Consider the following 25,264-nt stretch of genomic DNA (forward strand, 5'->3'; position numbering starts at 1 on the left):
TTTGTAGTTCGAGTAGAGACCAGTAGGGTCAGTTGCAAGTCCGACACTAGGAATGCAACTGCAAGTGTCGCACCCAACCGCAACTCCATGTCTTCTAGCCCGGCTGCAATTGGAGGTTTTTGTTCTGTCGAAGAGGGCGCTGGTAGAGGGGCGGGCCTGTTGCAAGCCAGGCAACATTCCCATAGCTACAAGTGCGGCATCCGACTGCAACTGCATGTCCGCTAACATGGTTGCAACTGGACCTTTTTTTCAGAGGGGGCAGCGAGAGTGGGCGCGGGCCGGTTGCATGTCCGACACTAGGAATGCAACTGCAAGTGTCACACCCGACCGCAACTGCATGTCTTCTAGCCCGACTGCAACTGGACTTTTTTGTTCTGTCGGAGGGGGCGCCGGTAGAGGGGGCGGGCTAGTTGCAAGACGAGTCTACTACACAATCTTCTTCTTGTAGACGTTGTTGGGCCTCCAAGTGCAGAGGTTTGTAGGACAGTAGCAAATTTCCCTCAAGTGGATGACCTAAGGTTTATCAATCTATGGGAGGCGTAGGATGAAGATGGTCTCTCTCAAGCAACCCTGCAACCAAATAACAAAGAGTCTCTTGTGTCCCCAACACACCCAATACAATGGTAAATTGTATAGGTGCACTAGTTCAGCGAAGAGATGGTGATACAAGTGCAATATGGATTGTAGATAATGGTTTTTGTAATCTGAAAATATAAAAACAGCAAGGTAACTAATGATAAAAGTGAGCACAAACGGTATTGCAATGTGTTGAAACAAGGCCTAGGGTTCATACTTTCACTAGTGCAAGTTCCCTCAACAATAATAACATAATTGGATCATATAACTATCCCTCAACATGCAACAAAGAGTCACTCCAAAGTCACTAATAGCAGAGAACAAACAAAGAGATTATGGTAGGGTACGAAACCACCTCAAAGTTATCCTTTCTGATCGATCTATTCAAGAGTCTGTAGTAAAATAACACGAAGCTATTCTTTCCGTTCAATCTATCATAGAGTTCGTACTAGAATAACATCTTAAGACACAAATCAACCAAAACCCTAATGTCACCTAGATACTCCAATGTCACCTCAAGTATCCGTGGGTATGATTATACGATATGCATCACACAATCTCATATTCATCTATTCAATCAACACAAAGAACTTCAAAGAGTGCCCCAAAGTTTCTACCGGAGAGTCAAGACGAAAACGTGTGCCAACCCCTATGCATAAGTTCACGAGGTCACAGAACTCGCAAGTTGATCACCAAAACATACATCAAGTGGATCACATGATATCCCATTGTCACCACAGATAAGCACATGCAAGACATACATCAAGTGTTCTCAAATCCTTAAAGACTCAATCCGATAAGATAACTTCAAAGGGAAAACTCAATTCATCACAAGAGAGTAGAGGGGGAGAAACATCATAGGATCCAACTATAATAGCAAAGCTCGTGATACATCAAGATCGTACCACCTCAAGAACACGAGAGAGAGAGAGAGATAGAGAGATCAAACACATAGCTACTGGTACATACCCTCAGCCCCGAGGGAGAACTACTCCCTCCTCGTCATGGAGAGCACCGGGATGATGAAGATGGCCATCGGAGAGGGATTCCCCCCTCCGGCAGGGTGCCGGAACGGGTCTAGATTGGTTTTCGGTGGCTACGGAGGCTTCTGGCGGCGGAACTCCTGATCTATTGTGCTCTCCGATGTTTTTAGGGTATATGGACATATATAGGCGAAAGAAGTCGGTCAGGGGAGCCACGAGGGGCCCATGAGGGTGGGGGCGCGCCCAGGGGCAGGCGTGCCTCCCTTCCTCATGGCCACCTCGAAGCTTCCTTGACTTCAACTTCAGTCTCCTGAATCACGTTTGTTTTGAAAATCACGCTCCCGAAGGTTTCATTCTGTTTGGACTCCATTTGATATTCCTTTTCTGCGAAACACTGAAACAAGGGAAAAAACAGAAACTGGCACTGGGCTCTGGGTTAATAGGTTAGTCCCAAAAGTAATATAAAAGTGTATAATAAAGCCCATAAACATCCAAAACAGATAATATAATAGCATGAAACAATCAAAAATTATAGATACGTTGGAGACGTATCACAAGCCCGACAACATCCCTGCAACTACAAGCGCCGCACCCGACCGCAACTGCATGTCCCCAAACATGGTTGCAATTGGACCTTTATTTTGTCGGACGGGACAACGGGAGAAGGGGCGGGCCAGTTGCGTGTCTGACACTAGGAATGCAACTGCAAATGTCGCACCCAACCGCAACTGCATGTCTTGTAACCCGACTGCAACTCGACTTTTTTATTCTGTCAGAGGGGACGGGTCAGTTGCAAGCCCGACAATAGCCCCGCAACTTCAAGTGTCGCACCCGACCGCAACTGCATGTCTTGTAACCCGACCGCAATTGGACTTTTTGTTCTATCGGAGGGGGTGGGCCAGTTGCCAGCTCGACAACATCCCTGCAACTACAAGCGCCGCACCTGACCGCAACTGCATGTCCCTGGACATGGTTGCAATTGGACCTTTGTTTTGTCGGAGGGGCGGCGGGAGAGGAGGCGGGACAGTTGCATGCCCAACTCTAGGAATGCAACTGCAAGTGTCGCACGCGACCGCAATTGCATATCTTGTAACCCGACCACAAGTGGACTTTTTTGTTCCGTCGGAGAGGGTTGGCCAGTTGCAAGCCCCACAACAGCCCCACAACTACAAGCGCCGCACCCGGCCGCAACTGTATTCCCCCCAACATGGTTGCAACTGGACCTTTGTTTTGTCGAAGGGGGCGGGCCAGTTGCATGTTTGACACTAGGCATGCAACTGCAAGTGTCGCACCGGACCGTACAACTTAACATTCGATTAGCACATGCATGGTCCGTACACAGTTGCATGTACTCCGGCCATGCGCAATTGCACGTCCACTGTCCATGTGCAACTTAACATTCTTTTTCTTTTTAAAAAGTAGTGCCAATGGAGTTATACACATGTCAGTAGCATGTCCGCCTACCACGTGCAATTTGCATGCCTGTCATTTCTATTTTGAAGGAACTGGAGAAAAAAAGACTTGAACAGAATGAGAGAGAGAGAGAACACAACACCAACACGCACAAGCTGCAGGAACAGCTAATCTTACCATGCACGACAACTTGAAAAACATTAATGATGCATGAACAGTTAACTGACAGAGATAAAATACAAATGCAAGCCAGCCCATCACAGAAAACAGCAGACAAAGGACAACCGAGCCCACAAACAAGCCCAACAAGCAAACATCATAAACCAGCGATCAGAAACTATGATCAAACAGGACCAGACATAGCAAAGTCTATGTCGACTGAGACCTAGACGGACCCTTTGGATTAACTGTGAGATCTCTAGTCTGTCTTGCCTATATTGTCTACCTGAACTGTCGCATGAAAACTGTATTAATATAATACAAAGTTGCATGTATTGCATATGGGTAAACTTGATCCGATTCAGACTTGCAATTAATCTTCCAAGGAACTTGTGACTCTCTTTCTGAAGCATAGATATGGTTTGCCATCAAACTGCTACCGCCGAGCCTGTGGTGACAGCTGCCGCCATGCAAGGGGAGGCAAAAATTAACATCAACAGAAAAGATGGTGACAACTCAAAATACATGAAGATAATATTTTTACTTGGGATAAGGCCTAGTAGTGCAGTTCTGCGACGAACAGTCATCAATCTAACAAAGGACTCCGTGAGTTTCATTGCTTCAGTCACCGTATTCATCACAATCTGCACGGCGACCATGCAAAAATGTCAGTACGACAGCAAAGAAAGTAGAGGAAATCGGCCAAACGAACGGAAGTTCACCCTACCCCGTCCGGGTGTTGTGGCGGAGCCGCCTTGAATTCACGTCTCAGATTGTCTGTTTTCCTCATGTACTCCAACCAAGGTCTATTGAAAACAGAATCTTTACCGCAGTACAGTGAACTAGCTTCATCATCACCAATTTTTGCAAGGGTGTCTTGAGCCATGAAGTAGCTCATTGCTGCCACACCTTGAAGAGCACCAAGAAAGGTAACAATAGTTTCCTCAGTGACCTTATCATTGTACGCATCCTCGGCTGTACTGACAAAGTTGCGCACGTACACCCCAAGAGTCTATATGGTAGTATGTTTTAGTACCGAGCGAGTTCAATCAACTAGTTAGTGCTCCATAGTGTATATACCACATCAATTTTTCATGGAATACAAAAACAGTACTATTGTGTTACCATCTTTTCTCCCTTTCTTGGAGTCATCAGTGTGGTGAGACGTGCATCTTCAGAAATTATGCCTGGCTTACCCTGTAATCATATCAGAGAGAAAAGTAGAAGATATTGTCATCGTGTTTAGCAGAGAATTTGTGTTAGAAATCAATGCTACCAGAAACAATTAGTTTACCATGACAATAGAAGCCAGCCTCACAGAATTTTTAGCGATCATGCAAATATAACCTCGAAATATTGTTGCTAACCCCATGTGCTGCTCACCGCAAAAAAAGAAAAGAAAGGTCAGGCCATTTCGACACTAGGCGAAGAGTATGTATTATCAGGCTGCTTAGGTACTATATATACTACGTTTTGTTGATGTACAATTTAAAAAATATTTTTTTTCCTATCTACAATTATGAAGCTATTTCAAAATATTCCTCAAACTATGGGCTCACAATTTTTTTCATGTAGTTTGCTTCAAAGTTACATAAAAAATGGTCCTGAAAATACTTTAAATGATAAAATACTATATATATACTACCTGACATGGGTTTAGAGACATGCGGTAGTAGGATTATTTTTCCTATATACACATATATGGACTCGAACAATTTTTGTACAGAACTCACTTTGCGGTATCTGGTCGTTTCTAACAAAGTGTATTAGAAATTGCTAATAAGGTATAACCGACTCGTCCAACTAGTATATGAGGTGTGGGAGTACATACTCATATATATAAATGATTCTATACTGTTAGGGACAAGGGTTACCAAGGTGCCGCCATTAGAAAACTTCCTGAAGTACTCCTCAATTCTGTCTCCTTCTTCACGAAACTCCTTTTAGAAGAAAAAAGGGACTTCAGATATAAGACTATATGACCAAGACGCTAAGCAAGATATTGTATTAATTATAAAGTTCAGTACTGTATATTTAATAATTTCAGTCCATTATTTCTGGAGTCCTTCAATGTTCGGTCCTAATTTGTTTTATCTACTAGTAAGTACATCTCATATGTTGTCTAGTACAGTTGTGAACTTCAGCATGAGCAGCTAGGTAAGGTTAAAAGGCTTGCAAATATGATGCCCTCGATTTTTCCATTGAAGGAGAGAATGATTCAACGGAAAATAAATAATGACAAACAAATAGGGAAAATAGGATGAAACAAAAAAAAAACACTTCGATTGCCCCTGCTGAAAATACTTCGATATATCTGGAATTTGAAACAGCCAGACGGAATTGAAACAATAGCAGCAATAGGATATTTCTAAACAAATTTATTTGGTTTGCGTTTAGGGATCATGCATATTGTTTCTGTAGAATTAAAAGGGTAAGTTGTGTTGAAGTCAATCAAAGGCATTGTGTCGGGGAACATTAATATTTAGATGCATCAATGGATGACCAGAAAAGGCTTAAAATTCTGATCTTGGAAGGCATACGTAAAAAAGAGAGTATATTCAGTTGATCACAATATCAATCTGGAGCGGAAGTTCAAACAAATCCACCCGTTGGGAGATTAAGTATCAGTTAGTCAAAAAACAGAGGAAGATCAGGTCAAGTGTCTCACATAATCCTTCTCCGCTCGATCCCTGGGGTTGATTTTGATCGTCATGGCGTGACCATCGCCGGCGCCGGCCTGGCTGCAGACGATCCCGTGGCCGACGGGCTTCCGGTTGTTACGCCCATGTGCCGGCGGCAGGGCGCTGCTGCGATGCGGACGGCTGGTCAGGAGGAGGCCGGAGGAGGAAGCGGGAGCGTGGAGGCAAAGGAAACACGGCCGGACGGCGAAGGAAGACATGGTGGCCAGGCAGCGAAGAGATCGATGCAGGGTTACGCCGTTGCCTTTTTTGGACCTACTAGGGGGAGTATTTATAGTTACTGGTTGTGCATACGCGGACGGCACGTTAGATCACAAAACAGATCGTGCGTCTCCCATCATCTCATGATTCTCCATCTCTCTCGTTCTGCTTGCATCTATCTTATCCTTCGACTCACCCTTTCCCATCGGCAGGCACCCACACCGCATGTCCCCCGTGTGGCATGTTAGAGATATAATATTTGAGAGTTAGAGATAAATATATGGAGACTGCTACGCGTTTAGAAAGATTTTTTAAAAAGATTCGCTGCCTCGCAAGTCATTGGATTTGGCACAATCCAGTGGCTTAATGTCTCCCTCTACTTCTTAATAAAGGTTTTGTTGGAGAAACATTTGTAACAAAGGTTATGTTGCATAATATATTTTTGCAACATATAGGTTGTGTTGCGGGATTTTTTTTTTTTTGCAACAGAGTTTTTGTCGTAGATTTTCTTTGCAACAGAGGTTTTGTTGCAGTTTTTTCCAACATAGCTGATGTTGCAAAAGCTTGTCTAAGTTGCAGTCGTCGTTTGTCGCCATGGTTTGCAACACCGTTGCTGTTGCAAGATAAGGTAAAGGGGCACGTGGTAGGCAAGGGAAATAACGGACTGTATGTGTGACGACGCATGGATCAAGGCCATCCAATGGCTGCACAGGTGGCAGAACTCTACACTCATCTGACTGATCCGTGAGCCCTTGGATCGACCGCAATCAAGCGTCCAGCGACGGCTTCGCCTTGCGACGGAGTCGCTCTTTCGGCCGAAACGCGCACGCCACCAGCTCGAGCGCCATCACAACCAAGCAATATCCCCGCCCCCAGCGCCATCACAAACCAACAGTCCAGAGAGGCCGCAGCAACCAACATGTTGTGGAAGCGTCGGCCATGTTGCCGGCTTGCCGCAACACCTGCGAAGCATCGGCCATGTTACCGCAACACCGGCCATGTTATCGAAGCACCGGCCACAACAACGAGCATGCCGCGGAAGCACCGACCGTGTTGCCGGCTTGTTGCAGCACCTGCGAAGCACCGACCATGTTGTCGAAGCATTAGCCGCAGCAACGAGCATGTCGCGGAAGCACGACGAAGCACCGGCCATGTTGGTGTTAGCAACGGCAAAGTATCGGCTATGTTGCTGAAGCACCAGCCATGTTGTCGAAGTAGCGGCTGCAGCAACGAGCATGCTCTGGAAGCACCGGCCATGTTGCCGCAGGCAGCAACACTAGAGAAGCAGCGACCGCGACATTGGCGAATCCAGCAAGCTCGCAACACCAGTCATGTTGCCGAAGTAGCGTCCACAACATGGGAGATGTTGCGACCCGACGAGCTCGAAGCACCGGCGCCAGACAGCACCGGCCATGATGTTGAAGCAGCGGCTGCAGCAACTAGCATGCTCTGGAAGCACCGGCCATGTTGCCGCATGCCACGGCACCAGAGAAGCAGTGGCCACGACATAGGCGAATCCAGCGAGCTCACAGCACCAGTCATGTTGCCGAAGTAGCGTCCACAACATGGGAGATGTTGCGACTAGGCGAGCTCGGAGCACCAGCCATGTTGCTGAAGCATCGCTCGTAACATGAGCGATGTTGCGTTGGTCGCTTGATGGCAGCAGGTTTGCAGCAGCGGTCACTCTTACAAACGGCGGATGGATCAATTGCAGTTGTCGAAAGACCGAGAAAGATATAGACACGCATGAGAGAGACAGAGGCGAAGAAGGAGAGGCATCGACTCAAGCAGCGGGTGGAGTAAAACGAATGGACAAGAAAATTCGGGAAAGGAGACAAGTATAAAGCCAGCTTGGACAGAGATGCCCCACGGGCTGGCCGTGAGGGGTGGTGTGGCTTTTCCTTTGTTTGTTTTTTTGGGCTTTCTTCTAGGCTGAGTTTTTTCTTAGTGCTCGTATTGCCTCGGGACAGGAGCGATTAATCGGGCTGTTCGCTTTGGTTTGTTCCCATTTTCTTTTTGTTTTTTGTTTTTTATTTATTTTCTATTGCTATTATTATTTTAAAAAAATATTGTCACTTGTTTACACATATATCGATGGCATGCAATTGCATGTACATTGATTCACATGCAATTACATGTTTTATTGTCAGTGTCTGTATGCAACTTCTTTTTTCCAAAAATATTATCGCCGACACGCCCATCGACCACACACCGTTTCATGCACATAGGCCATACAGAATTGTATGTATGTCATTGGCGTGTAACTTATCTTTTTTCCTTCTCAAAAATATTTGTCACCGGCCAACTAGACTTTGTTTCTAGTTTGAGTTTTTTTTAACTTTGTTTGTAGTTCGAGTAGAGACCAGTAGGGTCAGTTGCAAGTCCGACACTAGGAATGCAACTGCAAGTGTCGCACCCAACCGCAACTCCATGTCTTCTAGCCCGGCTGCAATTGGAGGTTTTTGTTCTGTCGAAGAGGGCGCTGGTAGAGGGGCGGGCCTGTTGCAAGCCAGGCAACATTCCCATAGCTACAAGTGCGGCATCCGACTGCAACTGCATGTCCACTAACATGGTTGCAACTGGACCTTTTTTTCAGAGGGGGCAGCGAGAGTGGGCGCGGGCCGGTTGCATGTCCGACACTAGGAATGCAACTGCAAGTGTCACACCCGACCGCAACTGCATGTCTTCTAGCCCGACTGCAACTGGACTTTTTTGTTCTGTCGGAGGGGGCGCCGGTAGAGGGGGCGGGCTAGTTGCAAGACGATGTCTACTACACAATCTTCTTCTTGTAGACGTTGTTGGGCCTCCAAGTGTAGAGGTTTGTAGGACAGTAGCAAATTTCCCTCAAGTGGATGACCTAAGGTTTATCAATCTATGGGAGGCGTAGGATGAAGATGGTCTCTCTCAAGCAACCCTGCAACCAAATAACAAAGAGTCTCTTGTGTCCCCAACACACCCAATACAATGGTAAATTGTATAGGTGCACTAGTTCAGCGAAGAGATGGTGATACAAGTGCAATATGGATAGTAGATAATGGTTTTTGTAATCTGAAAATATAAAAACAGCAAGGTAACTAATGATAAAAGTGAGCACAAACGGTATTGCAATGTGTTGAAACAAGGCCTAGGGTTCATACTTTCACTAGTGCAAGTTCCCTCAACAATAATAACATAATTGGATCATATAACTATCCCTCAACATGCAACAAAGAGTCACTCCAAAGTCACTAATAGCAGAGAACAAACAAAGAGATTATGGTAGGGTACGAAACCACCTCAAAGTTATCCTTTCTGATCGATCTATTCAAGAGTCTGTAGTAAAATAACACGAAGCTATTCTTTCCGTTCAATCTATCATAGAGTTCGTACTAGAATAACATCTTAAGACACAAATCAACCAAAACCCTAATGTCACCTAGATACTCCAATGTCACCTCAAGTATCCGTGGGTATGATTATACGATATGCATCACACAATCTCATATTCATCTATTCAATCAACACAAAGAACTTCAAAGAGTGCCCCAAAGTTTCTACCGGAGAGTCAAGACGAAAACGTGTGCCAACCCCTATGCATAAGTTCACGAGGTCACAGAACTCGCAAGTTGATCACCAAAACATACATCAAGTGGATCACATGATATCCCATTGTCACCACAGATAAGCACATGCAAGACATACATCAAGTGTTCTCAAATCCTTAAAGACTCAATCCGATAAGATAACTTCAAAGGGAAAACTCAATTCATCACAAGAGAGTAGAGGGGGAGAAACATCATAGGATCCAACTATAATAGCAAAGCTCGTGATACATCAAGATCGTACCACCTCAAGAACACGAGAGAGAGAGAGAGAGATAGAGAGATCAAACACATAGCTACTGGTACATACCCTCAGCCCCGAGGGAGAACTACTCCCTCCTCGTCATGGAGAGCACCGGGATGATGAAGATGGCCACCGGAGAGGGATTCCCCCCTCCGGCAGGGTGCCGGAACGGGTCTAGATTGGTTTTCGGTGGCTACGGAGGCTTCTGGCGGCGGAACTCCTGATCTATTGTGCTCTCCGATGTTTTTAGGGTATATGGACATATATAGGCGAAAGAAGTCGGTCAGGGGAGCCACGAGGGGCCCATGAGGGTGGGGGCGCGCTCAGGGGCAGGCGTGCCTCGCTTCCTCATGGCCACCTCGAAGCTTCCTTGACTTCAACTTCAGTCTCCTGAATCACGTTTGTTTTGAAAATCACGCTCCCGAAGGTTTCATTCTGTTTGGACTCCATTTGATATTCCTTTTCTGCGAAACACTGAAACAAGGGAAAAAACAGAAACTGGCACTGGGCTCTGGGTTAATAGGTTAGTCCCAAAAGTAATATAAAAGTGTATAATAAAGCCCATAAACATCCAAAACAGATAATATAATAGCATGAAACAATCAAAAATTATAGATACGTTGGAGACGTATCACAAGCCCGACAACATCCCTGCAACTACAAGCGCCGCACCCGACCGCAACTGCATGTCCCCAAACATGGTTGCAATTGGACCTTTATTTTGTCGGACGGGACAACGGGAGAAGGGGCGGGCCAGTTGCGTGTCTGACACTAGGAATGCAACTGCAAATGTCGCACCCAACCGCAACTGCATGTCTTGTAACCCGACTGCAACTCGACTTTTTTATTCTGTCAGAGGGGACGGGTCAGTTGCAAGCCCGACAATAGCCCCGCAACTTCAAGTGTCGCACCCGACCGCAACTGCATGTCTTGTAACCCGACCGCAATTGGACTTTTTGTTCTATCGGAGGGGGTGGGCCAGTTGCCAGCTCGACAACATCCCTGCAACTACAAGCGCCGCACCTGACCGCAACTGCATGTCCCTGGACATGGTTGCAATTGGACCTTTGTTTTGTCGGAGGGGCGGCGGGAGAGGAGGCGGGACAGTTGCATGCCCAACTCTAGGAATGCAACTGCAAGTGTCGCACGCGACCGCAATTGCATATCTTGTAACCCGACCACAAGTGGACTTTTTTGTTCCGTCGGAGAGGGTTGGCCAGTTGCAAGCCCCACAACAGCCCCACAACTACAAGCGCCGCACCCGGCCGCAACTGTATTCCCCCCAACATGGTTGCAACTGGACCTTTGTTTTGTCGAAGGGGGCGGGCCAGTTGCATGTTTGACACTAGGCATGCAACTGCAAGTGTCGCACCGGACCGTACAACTTAACATTCGATTAGCACATGCATGGTCCGTACACAGTTGCATGTACTCCGGCCATGCGCAATTGCACGTCCACTGTCCATGTGCAACTTAACATTCTTTTTCTTTTTAAAAAGTAGTGCCAATGGAGTTATACACATGTCAGTAGCATGTCCGCCTACCACGTGCAATTTGCATGCCTGTCATTTCTATTTTGAAGGAACTGGAGAAAAAAAGACTTGAACAGAATGAGAGAGAGAGAGAGAACACAACACCAACACGCACAAGTTGCAGGAACAGCTAATCTTACCATGCACGACAACTTGAAAAACATTAATGATGCATGAACAGTTAACTGACAGAGATAAAATACAAATGCAAGCCAGCCCATCACAGAAAACAGCAGACAAAGGACAACCGAGCCCACAAACAAGCCCAACAAGCAAACATCATAAACCAGCGATCAGAAACTATGATCAAACAGGACCAGACATAGCAAAGTCTATGTCGACTGAGACCTAGACGGACCCTTTGGATTAACTGTGAGATCTCTAGTTGCCTATATTGTCTACCTGAACTGTCGCATGAAAACTGTATTAATATAATACAAAGTTGCATGTATTGCATATGGGTAAACTTGATCCGATTCAGACTTGCAATTAATCTTCCAAGGAACTTGTGACTCTCTTTCTGAAGCATAGATATGGTTTGCCATCAAACTGCTACCGCCGAGCCTGTGGTGACAGCTGCCGCCATGCAAGGGGAGGCAAAAATTAACATCAACAGAAAAGATGGTGACAACTCAAAATACATGAAGATAATATTTTTACTTGGGATAAGGCCTAGTAGTGCAGTTCTGCGACGAACAGTCATCAATCTAACAAAGGACTCCGTGAGTTTCATTGCTTCAGTCACCGTATTCATCACAATCTGCACGGCGACCATGCAAAAATGTCAGTACGACAGCAAAGAAAGTAGAGGAAATCGGCCAAACGAACGGAAGTTCACCCTACCCCGTCCGGGTGTTGTGGCGGAGCCGCCTTGAATTCACGTCTCAGATTGTCTGTTTTCCTCGTGTACTCCAACCAAGGTCTATTGAAAACAGAATCTTTACCGCAGTACAGTGAACTAGCTTCATCATCACCAATTTTTGCAAGGGTGTCTTGAGCCATGAAGTAGCTCATTGCTGCCACACCTTGAAGAGCACCAAGAAAGGTAACAATAGTTTCCTCAGTGACCTTATCATTGTACGCATCCTCGGCTGTACTGACAAAGTTGCGCACGTACACCCCAAGAGTCTATATGGTAGTATGTTTTAGTACCGAGCGAGTTCAATCAACTAGTTAGTGCTCCATAGTGTATATACCACATCAATTTTTCATGGAATACAAAAACAGTACTATTGTGTTACCATCTTTTCTCCCTTTCTTGGAGTCATCAGTGTGGTGAGACGTGCATCTTCAGAAATTATGCCTGGCTTACCCTGTAATCATATCAGAGAGAAAAGTAGAAGATATTGTCATCGTGTTTAGCAGAGAATTTGTGTTAGAAATCAATGCTACCAGAAACAATTAGTTTACCATGACAATAGAAGCCAGCCTCACAGAATTTTTAGCGATCATGCAAATATAACCTCGAAATATTGTTGCTAACCCCATGTGCTGCTCACCGCAAAAAAAGAAAAGAAAGGTCAGGCCATTTCGACACTAGGCGAAGAGTATGTATTATCAGGCTGCTTAGGTACTATATATACTACGTTTTGTTGATGTACAATTTAAAAAATATTTTTTTTCCTATCTACAATTATGAAGCTATTTCAAAATATTCCTCAAACTATGGGCTCACAATTTTTTTCATGTAGTTTGCTTCAAAGTTACATAAAAAATGGTCCTGAAAATACTTTAAATGATAAAATACTATATATATACTACCTGACATGGGTTTAGAGACATGCGGTAGTAGGATTATTTTTCCTATATACACATATATGGACTCGAACAATTTTGTACAGAACTCACTTTGCGGTATCTGGTCGTTTCTAACAAAGTGTATTAGAAATTGCTAATAAGGTATAACCGACTCGTCCAACTAGTATATGAGGTGTGGGAGTACATACTCATATATATAAATGATTCTATACTGTTAGGGACAAGGGTTACCAAGGTGCCGCCATTAGAAAACTTCCTGAAGTACTCCTCAATTCTGTCTCCTTCTTCACGAAACTCCTTTTAGAAGAAAAAAGGGACTTCAGATATAAGACTATATGACCAAGACGCTAAGCAAGATATTGTATTAATTATACAGTTCAGTACTGTATATTTAATAATTTCAGTCCATTATTTCTGGAGTCCTTCAATGTTCGGTCCTAATTTGTTTTATCTACTAGTAAGTACATCTCATATGTTGTCTAGTACAGTTGTGAACTTCAGCATGAGCAGCTAGGTAAGGTTAAAAGGCTTGCAAATATGATGCCCTCGATTTTTCCATTGAAGGAGAGAATGATTCAACGGAAAATAAATAATGACAAACAAATAGGGAAAATAGGATGAAACAAAAAAAAACACTTCGATTGCCCCTGCTGAAAATACTTCGATATATCTGGAATTTGAAACAGCCAGACGGAATTGAAACAATAGCAGCAATAGGATATTTCTAAACAAATTTATTTGGTTTGCGTTTAGGGATCATGCATATTGTTTCTGTAGAATTAAAAGGGTAAGTTGTGTTGAAGTCAATCAAAGGCATTGTGTCGGGGAACATTAATATTTAGATGCATCAATGGATGACCAGAAAAGGCTTAAAATTCTGATCTTGGAAGGCATACGTAAAAAAGAGAGTATATTCAGTTGATCACAATATCAATCTGGAGCGGAAGTTCAAACAAATCCACCCGTTGGGAGATTAAGTATCAGTTAGTCAAAAACAGAGGAAGATCAGGTCAAGTGTCTCACATAATCCTTCTCCGCTCGATCCCTGGGGTTGATTTTGATCGTCATGGCGTGACCATCGCCGGCGCCGGCCTGGCTGCAGACGATCCCGTGGCCGACGGGCTTCCGGTTGTTACGCCCATGTGCCGGCGGCAGGGCGCTGCTGCGATGCGGACGGCTGGTCAGGAGGAGGCCGGAGGAGGAAGCGGGAGCGTGGAGGCAAAGGAAACACGGCCGGACGGCGGAGGAAGACATGGTGGCCAGGCAGCGAAGAGATCGATGCAGGGTTACGCCGTTGCCTTTTTTGGACCTACTAGGGGGAGTATTTATAGTTACTGGTTGTGCATACGCGGACGGCACGTTAGATCACAAAACAGATCGTGCGTCTCCCATCATCTCATGATTCTCCATCTCTCTCGTTCTGCTTGCATCTATCTTATCCTTCGACTCACCCTTTCCCATCGGCAGGCACCCACACCGCATGTCCCCCGTGTGGCATGTTAGAGATATAATATTTGAGAGTTAGAGATAAATATATGGAGACTGCTACGCGTTTAGAAAGATTTTTTAAAAAGATTCGCTGCCTCGCAAGTCATTGGATTTGGCACAATCCAGTGGCTTAATGTCTCCCTCTACTTCTTAATAAAGGTTTTGTTGGAGAAACATTTGTAACAAAGGTTATGTTGCATAATATATTTTTGCAACATATAGGTTGTGTTGCGGGATTTTTTTTTTTGCAACAGAGTTTTTGTCGTAGATTTTCTTTGCAACAGAGGTTTTGTTGCAGTTTTTTCCAACATAGCTGATGTTGCAAAAGCTTGTCTAAGTTGCAGTCGTCGTTTGTCGCCATGGTTTGCAACACCGTTGCTGTTGCAAGATAAGGTAAAGGGGCACGTGGTAGGCAAGGGAAATAACGGACTGTATGTGTGACGACGCATGGATCAAGGCCATCCAATGGCTGCACAGGTGGCAGAACTCTACACTCATCTGACTGATCCGTGAGCCCTTGGATCGACCGCAATCAAGCGTCCAGCGACGGCTTCGCCTTGCGACGGAGTCGCTCTTTCGGCCGAAACGCGCACGCCACCAGCTCGAGCGCCATCACAACCAAGCAATATCCCCGCCCCCAGCGCCATCACAAACCAACAGTCCAGAGAGGCCGCAGCAACCAACATGTTGTGGAAGCGTCGGCCATGTTGCCGGCTTGCCGCAACACCTGCGAAGCATCGGCCATGTTACCGCAACACCGGCCATGTTATCGAAGCACCGGCCACAACAACGAGCATGCCGCGGAAGCACCGACCGTGTTGCCGGCTTGTTGCAGCACCTGCGAAGCACCGACCATGTTGTCGAAGCATTAGCCGCAGCAACGAGCATGTCGCGGAAGCACGACGAAGCACCGGCCATGTTGGTGTTAGCAACGGCAAAGTATCGGCTATGTTGCTGAAGCACCAGCCATGTTGTCGAAGTAGCGGCTGCAGCAACGAGCATGCTCTGGAAGCACCGGCCATGTTGCCGCAGGCAGCAACACTAGAGAAGCAGCGACCGCGACATTGGCGAATCCAGCAAGCTCGCAACACCAGTCATGTTGCCGAAGTAGCGTCCACAACATGGGAGATGTTGCGACCCGACGAGCTCGAAGCACCGGCGCCAGACAGCACCGGCCATGATGTTGAAGCAGCGGCTGCAGCAACTAGCATGCTCTGGAAGCACCGGCCATGTTGCCGCATGCCACGGCACCAGAGAAGCAGTGGCCACGACATAGGCGAATCCAGCGAGCTCACAGCACCAGTCATGTTGCCGAAGTAGCGTCCACAACATGGGAGATGTTGCGACTAGGCGAGCTCGGAGCACCAGCCATGTTGCTGAAGCATCGCTCGTAACATGAGCGATGTTGCGTTGGTCGCTTGATGGCAGCAGGTTTGCAGCAGCGGTCACTCTTACAAACGGCGGATGGATCAATTGCAGTTGTCGAAAGACCGAGAAAGATATAGACACGCATGAGAGAGACAGAGGCGAAGAAGGAGAGGCATCGACTCAAGCAGCGGGTGGAGTAAAACGAATGGACAAGAAAATTCGGGAAAGGAGACAAGTATAAAGCCAGCTTGGACAGAGATGCCCCACGGGCTGGCCGTGAGGGGTGGTGTGGCTTTTCCTTTGTTTGTTTTTTTGGGCTTTCTTCTAGGCTGAGTTTTTTCTTAGTGCTCGTATTGCCTCGGGACAGGAGCGATTAATCGGGCTGTTCGCTTTGGTTTGTTCCCATTTTCTTTTTGTTTTTTGTTTTTTATTTATTTTCTATTGCTATTATTATTTTAAAAAAATATTGTCACTTGTTTACACATATATCGATGGCATGCAATTGCATGTACATTGATTCACATGCAATTACATGTTTTATTGTCAGTGTCTGTATGCAACTTCTTTTTTCCAAAAATATTATCGCCGACACGCCCATCGACCACACACCGTTTCATGCACATAGGCCATACAGAATTGTATGTATGTCATTGGCGTGTAACTTATCTTTTTTCCTTCTCAAAAATATTTGTCACCGGCCAACTAGACTTTGTTTCTAGTTTGAGTTTTTTTTTAACTTTGTTTGTAGTTCGAGTAGAGACCAGTAGGGTCAGTTGCAAGTCCGACACTAGGAATGCAACTGCAAGTGTCGCACCCAACCGCAACTCCATGTCTTCTAGCCCGGCTGCAATTGGAGGTTTTTGTTCTGTCGAAGAGGGCGCTGGTAGAGGGCGGGCCTGTTGCAAGCCAGGCAACATTCCCATAGCTACAAGTGCGGCATCCGACTGCAACTGCATGTCCGCTAACATGGTTACAACTGGACCTTTTTTTCAGAGGGGGCAGCGAGAGTGGGCGCGGGCCGGTTGCATGTCCGACACTAGGAATGCAACTGCAAGTGTCACACCCGACCGCAACTGCATGTCTTCTAGCCCGACTGCAACTGGACTTTTTGTTCTGTCGGAGGGGGCGCCGGTAGAGGGGCGGGCTAGTTGCAAGACGATGTCTACTACACAATCTTCTTCTTGTAGACGTTGTTGGGCCTCCAAGTGCAGAGGTTTGTAGGACAGTAGCAAATTTCCCTCAAGTGGATGACCTAAGGTTTATCAATCTATGGGAGGCGTAGGATGAAGATGGTCTCTCTCAAGCAACCCTGCAACCAAATAACAAAGAGTCTCTTGTGTCCCCAACACACCCAATACAATGGTAAATTGTATAGGTGCACTAGTTCAGCGAAGAGATGGTGATACAAGTGCAATATGGATAGTAGATAATGGTTTTTGTAATCTGAAAATATAAAAACAGCAAGGTAACTAATGATAAAAGTGAGCACAAACGGTATTGCAATGTGTTGAAACAAGGCCTAGGGTTCATACTTTCACTAGTGCAAGTTCCCTCAACAATAATAACATAATTGGATCATATAACTATCCCTCAACATGCAACAAAGAGTCACTCCAAAGTCACTAATAGCAGAGAACAAACAAAGAGATTATGGTAGGGTACGAAACCACCTCAAAGTTATCCTTTCTGATCGATCTATTCAAGAGTCTGTAGTAAAATAACACGAAGCTATTCTTTCCGTTCAATCTATCATAGAGTTCGTACTAGAATAACATCTTAAGACACAAATCAACCAAAACCCTAATGTCACCTAGATACTCCAATGTCACCTCAAGTATCCGTGGGTATGATTATACGATATGCATCACACAATCTCATATTCATCTATTCAACCAACACAAAGAACTTCAAAGAGTGCCCCAAAGTTTCTACCGGAGAGTCAAGACGAAAACGTGTGCCAACCCCTATGCATAAGTTCACGAGGTCACAGAACTCGCAAGTTGATCACCAAAACATACATCAAGTGGATCACATGATATCCCATTGTCACCACAGATAAGCACATGCAAGACATACATCAAGTGTTCTCAAATCCTTAAAGACTCAATCCGATAAGATAACTTCAAAGGGAAAACTCAATTCATCACAAGAGAGTAGAGGGGGAGAAACATCATAGGATCCAACTATAATAGCAAAGCTCGTGATACATCAAGATCGTACCACCTCAAGAACACGAGAGAGAGAGAGAGAGATAGAGAGATCAAACACATAGCTACTGGTACATACCCTCAGCCCCGAGGGAGAACTACTCCCTCCTCGTCATGGAGAGCACCGGGATGATGAAGATGGCCACCGGAGAGGGATTCCCCCCTCCGGCAGGGTGCCGGAACGGGTCTAGATTGGTTTTCGGTGGCTACGGAGGCTTCTGGCGGCGGAACTCCTGATCTATTGTGCTCTCCGATGTTTTTAGGGTATATGGACATATATAGGCGAAAGAAGTCGGTCAGGGGAGCCACGAGGGGCCCATGAGGGTGGGGGCGCGCTCAGGGGCAGGCGTGCCTCCCTTCCTCATGGCCACCTCGAAGCTTCCTTGACTTCAACTTCAGTCTCCTGAATCACGTTTGTTTTGAAAATCACGCTCCCGAAGGTTTCATTCTGTTTGGACTCCATTTGATATTCCTTTTCTGCGAAACACTGAAACAAGGGAAAAAACAGAAACTGGCACTGGGCTCTGGGTTAATAGGTTAGTCCCAAAAGTAATATAAAAGTGTATAATAAAGCCCATAAACATCCAAAACAGATAATATAATAGCATGAAACAATCAAAAATTATAGATACGTTGGAGACGTATCACAAGCCCGACAACATCCCTGCAACTACAAGCGCCGCACCCGACCGCAACTGCATGTCCCCAAACATGGTTGCAATTGGACCTTTATTTTGTCGGACGGGACAACGGGAGAAGGGGCGGGCCAGTTGCGTGTCTGACACTAGGAATGCAACTGCAAATGTCGCACCCAACCGCAACTGCATGTCTTGTAACCCGACTGCAACTCGACTTTTTTATTCTGTCAGAGGGGACGGGTCAGTTGCAAGCCCGACAATAGCCCCGCAACTTCAAGTGTCGCACCCGACCGCAACTGCATGTCTTGTAACCCGACCGCAATTGGACTTTTTGTTCTATCGGAGGGGGTGGGCCAGTTGCCAGCTCGACAACATCCCTGCAACTACAAGCGCCGCACCTGACCGCAACTGCATGTCCCTGGACATGGTTGCAATTGGACCTTTGTTTTGTCGGAGGGGGCGGCGGGAGAGGAGGCGGGACAGTTGCATGCCCAACTCTAGGAATGCAACTGCAAGTGTCGCACGCGACCGCAATTGCATATCTTGTAACCCGACCACAAGTGGACTTTTTTGTTCCGTCGGAGAGGGTTGGCCAGTTGCAAGCCCCACAACAGCCCCACAACTACAAGCGCCGCACCCGGTCGCAACTGTATTCCCCCCAACATGGTTGCAACTGGACCTTTGTTTTGTCGAAGGGGGCGGGCCAGTTGCATGTTTGACACTAGGCATGCAACTGCAAGTGTCGCACCGGACCGTACAACTTAACATTCGATTAGCACATGCATGGTCCGTACACAGTTGCATGTACTCCGGCCATGCGCAATTGCACGTCCACTGTCCATGTGCAACTTAACATTCTTTTTCTTTTTAAAAAGTAGTGCCAATGGAGTTATACACATGTCAGTAGCATGTCCGCCTACCACGTGCAATTTGCATGCCTGTCATTTCTATTTTGAAGGAACTGGAGAAAAAAAGACTTGAACAGAATGAGAGAGAGAGAGAGAACACAACACCAACACGCACAAGTTGCAGGAACAGCTAATCTTACCATGCACGACAACTTGAAAAACATTAATGATGCATGAACAGTTAACTGACAGAGATAAAATACAAATGCAAGCCAGCCCATCACAGAAAACAGCAGACAAAGGACAACCGAGCCCACAAACAAGCCCAACAAGCAAACATCATAAACCAGCGATCAGAAACTATGATCAAACAGGACCAGACATAGCAAAGTCTATGTCGACTGAGACCTAGACGGACCCTTTGGATTAACTGTGAGATCTCTAGTCTGTCTTGCCTATATTGTCTACCTGAACTGTCGCATGAAAACTGTATTAATATAATACAAAGTTGCATGTATTGCATATGGGTAAACTTGATCCGATTCAGACTTGCAATTAATCTTCCAAGGAACTTGTGACTCTCTTTCTGAAGCATAGATATGGTTTGCCATCAAACTGCTACCGCCGAGCCTGTGGTGACAGCTGCCGCCATGCAAGGGGAGGCAAAAATTAACATCAACAGAAAAGATGGTGACAACTCAAAATACATGAAGATAATATTTTTACTTGGGATAAGGCCTAGTAGTGCAGTTCTGCGACGAACAGTCATCAATCTAACAAAGGACTCCGTGAGTTTCATTGCTTCAGTCACCGTATTCATCACAATCTGCACGGCGACCATGCAAAAATGTCAGTACGACAGCAAAGAAAGTAGAGGAAATCGGCCAAACGAACGGAAGTTCACCCTACCCCGTCCGGGTGTTGTGGCGGAGCCGCCTTGAATTCACGTCTCAGATTGTCTGTTTTCCTCGTGTACTCCAACCAAGGTCTATTGAAAACAGAATCTTTACCGCAGTACAGTGAACTAGCTTCATCATCACCAATTTTTGCAAGGGTGTCTTGAGCCATGAAGTAGCTCATTGCTGCCACACCTTGAAGAGCACCAAGAAAGGTAACAATAGTTTCCTCAGTGACCTTATCATTGTACGCATCCTCGGCTGTACTGACAAAGTTGCGCACGTACACCCCAAGAGTCTATATGGTAGTATGTTTTAGTACCGAGCGAGTTCAATCAACTAGTTAGTGCTCCATAGTGTATATACCACATCAATTTTTCATGGAATACAAAAACAGTACTATTGTGTTACCATCTTTTCTCCCTTTCTTGGAGTCATCAGTGTGGTGAGACGTGCATCTTCAGAAATTATGCCTGGCTTACCCTGTAATCATATCAGAGAGAAAAGTAGAAGATATTGTCATCGTGTTTAGCAGAGAATTTGTGTTAGAAATCAATGCTACCAGAAACAATTAGTTTACCATGACAATAGAAGCCAGCCTCACAGAATTTTTAGCGATCATGCAAATATAACCTCGAAATATTGTTGCTAACCCCATGTGCTGCTCACCGCAAAAAAAGAAAAGAAAGGTCAGGCCATTTCGACACTAGGCGAAGAGTATGTATTATCAGGCTGCTTAGGTACTATATATACTACGTTTTGTTGATGTACAATTTAAAAAATATTTTTTTTCCTATCTACAATTATGAAGCTATTTCAAAATATTCCTCAAACTATGGGCTCACAATTTTTTTCATGTAGTTTGCTTCAAAGTTACATAAAAAATGGTCCTGAAAATACTTTAAATGATAAAATACTATATATATACTACCTGACATGGGTTTAGAGACATGCGGTAGTAGGATTATTTTTCCTATATACACATATATGGACTCGAACAATTTTTGTACAGAACTCACTTTGCGGTATCTGGTCGTTTCTAACAAAGTGTATTAGAAATTGCTAATAAGGTATAACCGACTCGTCCAACTAGTATATGAGGTGTGGGAGTACATACTCATATATATAAATGATTCTATACTGTTAGGGACAAGGGTTACCAAGGTGCCGCCATTAGAAAACTTCCTGAAGTACTCCTCAATTCTGTCTCCTTCTTCACGAAACTCCTTTTAGAAGAAAAAAGGGACTTCAGATATAAGACTATATGACCAAGACGCTAAGCAAGATATTGTATTAATTATAAAGTTCAGTACTGTATATTTAATAATTTCAGTCCATTATTTCTGGAGTCCTTCAATGTTCGGTCCTAATTTGTTTTATCTACTAGTAAGTACATCTCATATGTTGTCTAGTACAGTTGTGAACTTCAGCATGAGCAACTAGGTAAGGTTAAAAGGCTTGCAAATATGATGCCCTCGATTTTTCCATTGAAGGAGAGAATGATTCAACGGAAAATAAATAATGACAAACAAATAGGGAAAATAGGATGAAACAAAAAAAAACACTTCGATTGCCCCTGCTGAAAATACTTCGATATATCTGGAATTTGAAACAGCCAGACGGAATTGAAACAATAGCAGCAATAGGATATTTCTAAACAAATTTATTTGGTTTGCGTTTAGGGATCATGCATATTGTTTCTGTAGAATTAAAAGGGTAAGTTGTGTTGAAGTCAATCAAAGGCATTGTGTCGGGGAACATTAATATTTAGATGCATCAATGGATGACCAGAAAAGGCTTAAAATTCTGATCTTGGAAGGCATACGTAAAAAAGAGAGTATATTCAGTTGATCACAATATCAATCTGGAGCGGAAGTTCAAACAAATCCACCCGTTGGGAGATTAAGTATCAGTTAGTCAAAAAACAGAGGAAGATCAGGTCAAGTGTCTCACATAATCCTTCTCCGCTCGATCCCTGGGGTTGATTTTGATCGTCATGGCGTGACCATCGCCGGCGCCGGCCTGGCTGCAGACGATCCCGTGGCCGACGGGCTTCCGGTTGTTACGCCCATGTGCCGGCGGCAGGGCGCTGCTGCGATGCGGACGGCTGGTCAGGAGGAGGCCGGAGGAGGAAGCGGGAGCGTGGAGGCAAAGGAAACACGGCCGGACGGCGGAGGAAGACATGGTGGCCAGGCAGCGAAGAGATCGATGCAGGGTTACGCCGTTGCCTTTTTTGGACCTACTAGGGGGAGTATTTATAGTTACTGGTTGTGCATACGCGGACGGCACGTTAGATCACAAAACAGATCGTGCGTCTCCCATCATCTCATGATTCTCCATCTCTCTCGTTCTGCTTGCATCTATCTTATCCTTCGACTCACCCTTTCCCATCGGCAGGCACCCACACCGCATGTCCCCCGTGTGGCATGTTAGAGATATAATATTTGAGAGTTAGAGATAAATATATGGAGACTGCTACGCGTTTAGAAAGATTTTTTAAAAAGATTCGCTGCCTCGCAAGTCATTGGATTTGGCACAATCCAGTGGCTTAATGTCTCCCTCTACTTCTTAATAAAGGTTTTGTTGGAGAAACATTTGTAACAAAGGTTATGTTGCATAATATATTTTTGCAACATATAGGTTGTGTTGCGGGATTTTTTTTTTTGCAACAGAGTTTTTGTCGTAGATTTTCTTTGCAACAGAGGTTTTGTTGCAGTTTTTTCCAACATAGCTGATGTTGCAAAAGCTTGTCTAAGTTGCAGTCATCGTTTGTCGCCATGGTTTGCAACACCATTGCTGTTGCAAGATAAGGTAAAGGGGCACGTGGTAGGCAAGGGAAATAACGGACTGTATGTGTGACGACGCATGGATCAAGGCCATCCAATGGCTGCACAGGTGGCAGAACTCTACACTCATCTGACTGATCCGTGAGCCCTTGGATCGACCGCAATCAAGCGTCCAGCGACGGCTTCGCCTTGCGACGGAGTCGCTCTTTCGGCCGAAACGCGCACGCCACCAGCTCGAGCGCCATCACAACCAAGCAATATCCCCGCCCCCAGCGCCATCACAAACCAACAGTCCAGAGAGGCCGCAGCAACCAACATGTTGTGGAAGCGTCGGCCATGTTGCCGGCTTGCCGCAACACCTGCGAAGCATCGGCCATGTTACCGCAACACCGGCCATGTTATCGAAGCACCGGCCACAACAACGAGCATGCCGCGGAAGCACCGACCGTGTTGCCGGCTTGTTGCAGCACCTGCGAAGCACCGACCATGTTGTCGAAGCATTAGCCGCAGCAACGAGCATGTCGCGGAAGCACGACGAAGCACCGGCCATGTTGGTGTTAGCAACGGCAAAGTATCGGCTATGTTGCTGAAGCACCAGCCATGTTGTCGAAGTAGCGGCTGCAGCAACGAGCATGCTCTGGAAGCACCGGCCATGTTGCCGCAGGCAGCAACACTAGAGAAGCAGCGACCGCGACATTGGCGAATCCAGCAAGCTCGCAACACCAGTCATGTTGCCGAAGTAGCGTCCACAACATGGGAGATGTTGCGACCCGACGAGCTCGAAGCACCGGCGCCAGACAGCACCGGCCATGATGTTGAAGCAGCGGCTGCAGCAACTAGCATGCTCTGGAAGCACCGGCCATGTTGCCGCATGCCACGGCACCAGAGAAGCAGTGGCCACGACATAGGCGAATCCAGCGAGCTCACAGCACCAGTCATGTTGCCGAAGTAGCGTCCACAACATGGGAGATGTTGCGACTAGGCGAGCTCGGAGCACCAGCCATGTTGCTGAAGCATCGCTCGTAACATGAGCGATGTTGCGTTGGTCGCTTGATGGCAGCAGGTTTGCAGCAGCGGTCACGCTTACAAACGGCGGATGGATCAATTGCAGTTGTCGAAAGACCGAGAAAGATATAGACACGCATGAGAGAGACAGAGGCGAAGAAGGAGAGGCATCGACTCAAGCAGCGGGTGGAGTAAAACGAATGGACAAGAAAATTCGGGAAAGGAGACAAGTATAAAGCCAGCTTGGACAGAGATGCCCCACGGGCTGGCCGTGAGGGGTGGTGTGGCTTTTCCTTTGTTTGTTTTTTTGGGCTTTCTTCTAGGCTGAGTTTTTTCTTAGTGCTCGTATTGCCTCGGGACAGGAGCGATTAATCGGGCTGTTCGCTTTGGTTTGTTCCCATTTTCTTTTTGTTTTTTGTTTTTTATTTATTTTCTATTGCTATTATTATTTTAAAAAAATATTGTCACTTGTTTACACATATATCGATGGCATGCAATTGCATGTACATTGATTCACATGCAATTACATGTTTTATTGTCAGTGTCTGTATGCAACTTCTTTTTTCCAAAAATATTATCGCCGACACGCCCATCGACCACACACCGTTTCATGCACATAGGCCATACAGAATTGTATGTATGTCATTGGCGTGTAACTTATCTTTTTTCCTTCTCAAAAATATTTGTCACCGGCCAACTAGACTTTGTTTCTAGTTTGAGTTTTTTTTAACTTTGTTTGTAGTTCGAGTAGAGACCAGTAGGGTCAGTTGCAAGTCCGACACTAGGAATGCAACTGCAAGTGTCGCACCCAACCGCAACTCCATGTCTTCTAGCCCGGCTGCAATTGGAGGTTTTTGTTCTGTCGAAGAGGGCGCTGGTAGA

At 45.7% G+C, this 25,264-nt stretch overlaps 3 protein-coding genes across 3 annotated transcripts; all 3 read right to left on the reverse strand.

Annotated features, from left to right (window-relative positions):
- Positions 1-3,422: 3,422 nt before the first annotated feature.
- LOC123104200 (uncharacterized) lies at positions 3,423-6,030 on the reverse strand. Its single transcript, XM_044526299.1, has 7 exons — positions 5,800-6,030; positions 5,006-5,071; positions 4,426-4,506; positions 4,257-4,328; positions 3,859-4,143; positions 3,676-3,775; positions 3,423-3,591 (listed from the first exon to the last, which is right to left on the reverse strand). Exons 1-7 carry the CDS (start codon positions 6,028-6,030, stop codon positions 3,560-3,562), a joined length of 867 nt encoding a protein of 288 aa, XP_044382234.1. The 3' UTR covers positions 3,423-3,559.
- A 5,753-nt stretch (positions 6,031-11,783) lies between these two features.
- On the reverse strand, positions 11,784-14,456 carry LOC123086792 (uncharacterized). Its single transcript, XM_044508630.1, has 7 exons — positions 14,170-14,456; positions 13,378-13,443; positions 12,799-12,879; positions 12,630-12,701; positions 12,232-12,516; positions 12,049-12,148; positions 11,784-11,964 (listed from the first exon to the last, which is right to left on the reverse strand). Exons 1-7 carry the CDS (start codon positions 14,398-14,400, stop codon positions 11,933-11,935), a joined length of 867 nt encoding a protein of 288 aa, XP_044364565.1. The 5' UTR covers positions 14,401-14,456; the 3' UTR covers positions 11,784-11,932.
- A 5,540-nt stretch (positions 14,457-19,996) lies between these two features.
- LOC123086877 (uncharacterized) lies at positions 19,997-22,831 on the reverse strand. Its single transcript, XM_044508733.1, has 7 exons — positions 22,545-22,831; positions 21,752-21,817; positions 21,172-21,252; positions 21,003-21,074; positions 20,605-20,889; positions 20,422-20,521; positions 19,997-20,337 (listed from the first exon to the last, which is right to left on the reverse strand). Exons 1-7 carry the CDS (start codon positions 22,773-22,775, stop codon positions 20,306-20,308), a joined length of 867 nt encoding a protein of 288 aa, XP_044364668.1. The 5' UTR covers positions 22,776-22,831; the 3' UTR covers positions 19,997-20,305.
- Positions 22,832-25,264: the final 2,433 nt, after the last annotated feature.

The sequence above is a fragment of the Triticum aestivum genome, chromosome 1A, assembly GCF_018294505.1.
Source record: "Triticum aestivum cultivar Chinese Spring chromosome 1A, IWGSC CS RefSeq v2.1, whole genome shotgun sequence".
Classification (NCBI taxonomy): domain Eukaryota; kingdom Viridiplantae; phylum Streptophyta; class Magnoliopsida; order Poales; family Poaceae; genus Triticum; species Triticum aestivum.

Coding starts and splice junctions, on each gene's coding strand:
- LOC123086792 (XM_044508630.1), bottom strand. CDS start 14,400: ATGTCTTCCTCCGCCGTCCGGCCGTGTTTCCTTTGCCTCCACGCTCCC. Junction 13,444..14,169: donor ATCGAGCGGAGAAGGATTAT/GTGAGACACTTG, acceptor TTCTTCTAAAAG/GAGTTTCGTGAAGAAGGAGA. Junction 12,517..12,629: donor CAAGAAAGGGAGAAAAGATG/GTAACACAATAG, acceptor ACTACCATATAG/ACTCTTGGGGTGTACGTGCG.
- LOC123104200 (XM_044526299.1), bottom strand. CDS start 6,030: ATGTCTTCCTTCGCCGTCCGGCCGTGTTTCCTTTGCCTCCACGCTCCC. Junction 4,329..4,425: donor GGCTGGCTTCTATTGTCATG/GTAAACTAATTG, acceptor ATATGATTACAG/GGTAAGCCAGGCATAATTTC. Junction 3,592..3,675: donor ACTACTAGGCCTTATCCCAA/GTAAAAATATTA, acceptor GCATGGCGGCAG/CTGTCACCACAGGCTCGGCG.
- LOC123086877 (XM_044508733.1), bottom strand. CDS start 22,775: ATGTCTTCCTCCGCCGTCCGGCCGTGTTTCCTTTGCCTCCACGCTCCC. Junction 21,075..21,171: donor GGCTGGCTTCTATTGTCATG/GTAAACTAATTG, acceptor ATATGATTACAG/GGTAAGCCAGGCATAATTTC. Junction 20,890..21,002: donor CAAGAAAGGGAGAAAAGATG/GTAACACAATAG, acceptor ACTACCATATAG/ACTCTTGGGGTGTACGTGCG.